General features: G+C 35.8%; 1 protein-coding gene across 1 annotated transcript in view; it reads right to left on the bottom strand.

Annotated features, from left to right (window-relative positions):
* Window positions 1–1,670: 1,670 nt before the first annotated feature.
* TWISTNB (TWIST neighbor) overlaps window positions 1,671–4,783 on the bottom strand; it is a gene marked incomplete at its 5' end in the record, with an annotated part of 3,450 nt that continues 337 nt past the window's right edge. Inside the window, 2 exons of the mRNA XM_009080592.1 lie at window positions 1,671–2,064; window positions 3,481–3,689. Of these exons, the coding sequence (XP_009078840.1) occupies window positions 1,671–2,064; window positions 3,481–3,689 (603 nt within the window). The remainder of the gene's footprint in view (window positions 2,065–3,480; window positions 3,690–4,783) is intronic.

Here is a 4,783-nt window from a genome sequence, read left to right as displayed (position 1 = left end):
TGTCCATAAAATTGCATGTAGATCAAGTGTCAGCATCATCATATGTAGAAACACAACAGGGACAAATTAATCTCAGGACTGTCCAGAAACTGGCCTCAAGACCAAGTACACTGAAGAGCAAGCAAAAGAGGATATACTGAAGTTTCTGCTTAAATAGCCATTTGCTATTTAAGCTCACCTTCTTATATAACTTCAAAGTCTTTCTTTACTTGGTTCTTTATGGTGCCATTTTATAATGCATACTATATACTGTCATGCCGAGCCTGTAAGATGGTAACTTTTACTTGTCTTAGTAAATTTGGAGCTTTAAAGATAAAAGACATTAAAAGACATTAATACAGCAGAAGGTGAGCCCTAAAACAAGCATTATCACACTTGAAGTTCAGAACATGTTAGATGTGAATGGCTATGTTATTAGAGGGGGTATATACACGTATTAAAGTAAGCTAATAGCATCAGCCTAATTACTAGAGTAAAATATTTTGTCACCTAAGAACAGACAGATGAACAAATTTCCATACTCATATTGTTTACTTACAAGGCTTCCATAAAGCTGGTTGTCCTTCTTGTAATCGGTACATTGATATCAAAGTAATCACTGCCTCCTACCTTGGCTCAAGACTTAGCCTAGATCATGTCCCACTACAGTTCTCCTCTACACTCCTCAGAAAAGACAAGCACTGCTACCAAAAGCACTGATACTCAAAAAAATATCACACATGTACACCAGTAAAATTAGCTCTTCATAAAGGCACATTTGTTAATGCTTGACTGTCATTTTCCCATTGTCAGAACTTTCTACAAACACTAATCCCAACAATTTGAAAAATACTGACAATAGGCGCCTCTTATTCTAAAGAGCAGTTTTAAAGTCACAACTAGCACAACAAGCTGAGAGTTGCATTTTAGCTTTATTTTTTGAAAGAAAATGTAAAGTCAATGCGACTAATGCATAAAAATGAGCTGTATCAAACTACATCCCATCACCATCTGCTTTATCAACCTCTATCTCAGAGGTATTCTGACCCATAAGTAGTACTTCATTATGCTAGATCACATCAATCTCATGTCTTTCCTGTTTGCTCTGAATCAACCGATCACACTGTTTCTCCTAGAGTACCATGAAAGGTGTTTTGAAAGAACCAAGACACTAAAATTTGTGTATCCTTTACATCAGGCTACAGTTTCATCCACAGGCATTCATGGCCTCTTACTACAATTAAAAAAAAAAAAAATCTCAGCTCCTGGGAATTCACATATATTTCCCAGAACCCCAAAGGCAATCCTAATCTGCTATTATAAAATCAAAACACTGAGCAGCAAAGATGAAATTATAGTACCAAACATCATAACTAGCTACTGGCTAACGCTAATGCAACTGGAAAGCACAGAGGTGATGCAGTTGTTCCCATAATTACATTCCATGGTTCTTTTTTGCCTTGTTTTCTAGTAAATAAAACAGGCAGATATTGCTTCTATCCCATTTCTTCTATCACTTCTTTAAAAGCTCCTGCCTTTCAAGGTTTTGGTGCACATGTGCACATTAACATCATCCTACCTAGTACAGCAGACTGTTTAGTAAAAAAATATACAGACGCATTTTGAAAACAGGGTTTTATTGGAACTTATCAAAAAGTCTGAAATCTAATTCAGGAAAGGCACATCAGACTTTAGTCCCTTTTCTTTTTAGCTTTGGGTTTTTCTGACAGCTGAGATAATTCACTTTCTTCAACTTCACCACAATGTTTTCTTTTCTTTTTCTTTGACTTTTTATGGTCACTTTGGTAACCACTGGAGTCACTGTTAGGCACTACATGTTCCTGTTCTTCTTGCTTGCCCTTTTTCTTTTTCTTCTTCTTGTTTTTATCATCACATAATCCATTCACAACATCAACACTTTGCTCTTCTTCATTTTCCCTCTCAGGGTTGTCTGTCTCATTTAGAGGCTCTTCTGTGACATTAGCTTCCTCACAGTCATTCAAGCCATTTTCCTGGCGGTCAAGCTTTTGAATTTCATCCCCATTTGTACTGTCAGTGATGGTCTCAGATTTTTTGGCCCGCATGCTGCAAAGAAATATGCATAATAAGCTGAATTAGTGACATCTAAGTGCACCTCACACAGTGAAATGTCAAAATCTGATAAAATACAGTATTTACACCAACTAGATAAAAGGTAAACATTTTGCAAAAACCAACAACAAATGGAGAACATGATACTCTAGTCACAGAAAATCATAAAGCCAGTTTAATACTTTCAGGGTAATTTCTATTTCTGGCTTCCTTCTTACCATATAATCAATATTCTCTTCTGAATCTCAGCCTAAATTTCTTGTCTAAAACGCTGTACAGACCACTTTGTGTTCCTCTTTTCCTGTGCTTATTCATCCCCTAATTCATAATTACACATTGTGCAGTAAAGCTTTTTTGGCTTTTCTTTAAGTCATTCACAAACACGCACAGCCAGTGGCCAGTTCAATCACACATAAGACACACTGCTGATTTTATCAAGCAATTGCTTTGCTCTAACTAAAACAAAGGTGATGTCAGAAAAGTAAAAAAAAAAAAAGAAAAAAAAAAAGAAGTAAAACCACTCAAACAAAATAAATAACCCCAGCACCTATCTTGCAACTAAGGGCACTGGAGAAAATGTCTAAGACAACAAATATAGAAAGAATGCAGTTTAAAGCCATGGAAGAAGAGATGACCCCAGAGGCAATGAGGACAAAATCGTAGTTTCACTGTAAATTCACTGAAATGACCTAAAACATGGTCCCAGATTAAAAAAAGAAAAGCCAAAGAAAAAAATGCCATGAATTTGTCAGTGGTAGTTATATTGTACTTGTAATTAAAAACATTACCATGCTGGTAGAAAACATTGTTCAGCAAATGACCACTTAAAACACAGGATTTGAATGAACTCTTCTAAAGACAGGATTTAAATTTCTCTGCTCTAAAATTTCACAGAGGCATAAGGAGGAAGGTGATGCATTTTCTCATGTTCTCTTCTTATGTTTCTCATGTTCATTTCTTATGTTTCAGCAAGTATTTAAATAATACACATCTAACTGTTTGTCATTATGCAATGTACATGCCCTTGTTTGTATGTAAATGTCAATGCAAACAGTGTGTTCCGCAACCAGAGTGCTTTCCTTTGAGAAGCCTATGCGTGTGCATAAACACAGCTAATCTACACATCTGGGGGTGTTATTTGGAGCATGCATTACATATGTAATCAACAGTTCACACGTCAACACATTCAGATTTGTAAAGCTCAAAAAAAAAAAAGTTTATTTTTTTCAGAAGAAAAATGCAAGTCCTTAACAGAGGAAAGTTTAGTTTAACCTAACTAACAGAGGTTATATACAGACATGGGTTTGTGTAAAACTAAGACATCTTAAAGATTAAGACGTAATTAAAATCATTTCATTTGTAACAAACCTATTAAATCAGTTAAAAATATTCTCTATTAGGGTACAATACCTGCTTTTAGTAAGTCCTCCTCGAATGAAGAACACCCCAGCTGCATCAGAATCCAAGTGCAACACTTGAAATTTCAGTTCATCTCCTATTTTGAACCCCAGCTCTTGCCACTGTACAACAGACATTTGTTCAGGTTTAGGAATAGATGCATTGAAGCATCCATGTATCAGGCAGCCAATGTGACTAGGGGCCACTTTATTAATTACACCCTAAAAAACAAAAATAATATCATGTGAAGCTTTAGCAGAGATCAGCCTTTAAAATGCACACGATATATATTTAGTTTCCTATATGGACATTTTTCATTGGGAGTTTATGTACAAAATATTAAGTCAGTTTAAGTAGCAAATAAGTTAACTCTCCTTCACTAATATCAAAGCTCTATCTGTATAATGTTCACACAACTCCTCTGAAAATAGAACTGAACCTGTGTCTGCAAGAGTAACAAAGTCAAAACACGGGATTTAGCCACTGTGAGTACCTGAACAGAACAGGTAACACTTTCCTCACACTACAGTGCTTTGCTTTGAAGCCATCTTAAGTCTGTGCAGCCTGCAGGCTGGCACAGCACTACTCAGCAGCTGAAGACACAGATGACACAAAAAGCTTTTAAGTACTCCATTCAGTGTGTTTCTGACACATCTGCAAGTGAAACACCATTCACCTTTGTTTTGCCTATGAATGAGTGACAGACACTTAACGTTCTTCCATTCTCTTCCTAGGAAGAGGGCACATTCATTCTTAAACGCATTTAGAAAAACTCTAGCTGTGCTGCAAAAGGTGCAGCACAACTACTAGTGTAAGTCAACTCTCAGCTTAGTTTTCCCATAAGTACTGATGCAAGGGCATTAACGAGCTTAAAGCTATTCTGTGAGCCACACATTTCCTTTTACTTGCAGGCAGGCTTCAACTTGATGTACCCCTCTTGTGCTTGAAGGAACTCAACTCCTGAGAACATCCTAAGCATCCCTGCAACTCTTAAATATGAACAGACCTGCGTGAGAATTATCTGCTCTTCAGGAAGAAGCATCAATGTGACACACACAATTACGATATGGTATTTAATCTGTAATCCTTATGCTAAAATATTTTAATAATATGTAATTGTACATTAAGTTTAATGAGGATACACACAATTATGATATGGTATTTAATATGCAATCCTTATGATACCGTATTTTAATAATATGTAATTGTATGTAAGTTTCATAAAGATACACACAATTATGATACGGTAGTTAAAATGTAATCCTTATGATAAAATATTTTAATAGTATATAATAGTACCTAAGTTTAGTAAATC

The sequence above is a fragment of the Acanthisitta chloris genome, unplaced genomic scaffold (genome assembly GCF_000695815.1).
Source record: "Acanthisitta chloris isolate BGI_N310 unplaced genomic scaffold, ASM69581v1 scaffold2488, whole genome shotgun sequence".
In the NCBI taxonomy this organism is placed as follows: Eukaryota; Metazoa; Chordata; class Aves; order Passeriformes; family Acanthisittidae; genus Acanthisitta; species Acanthisitta chloris.
Note: the sequence above shows the minus strand (reverse complement) of the source record. Positions and strands in the feature narration are given on the sequence as shown.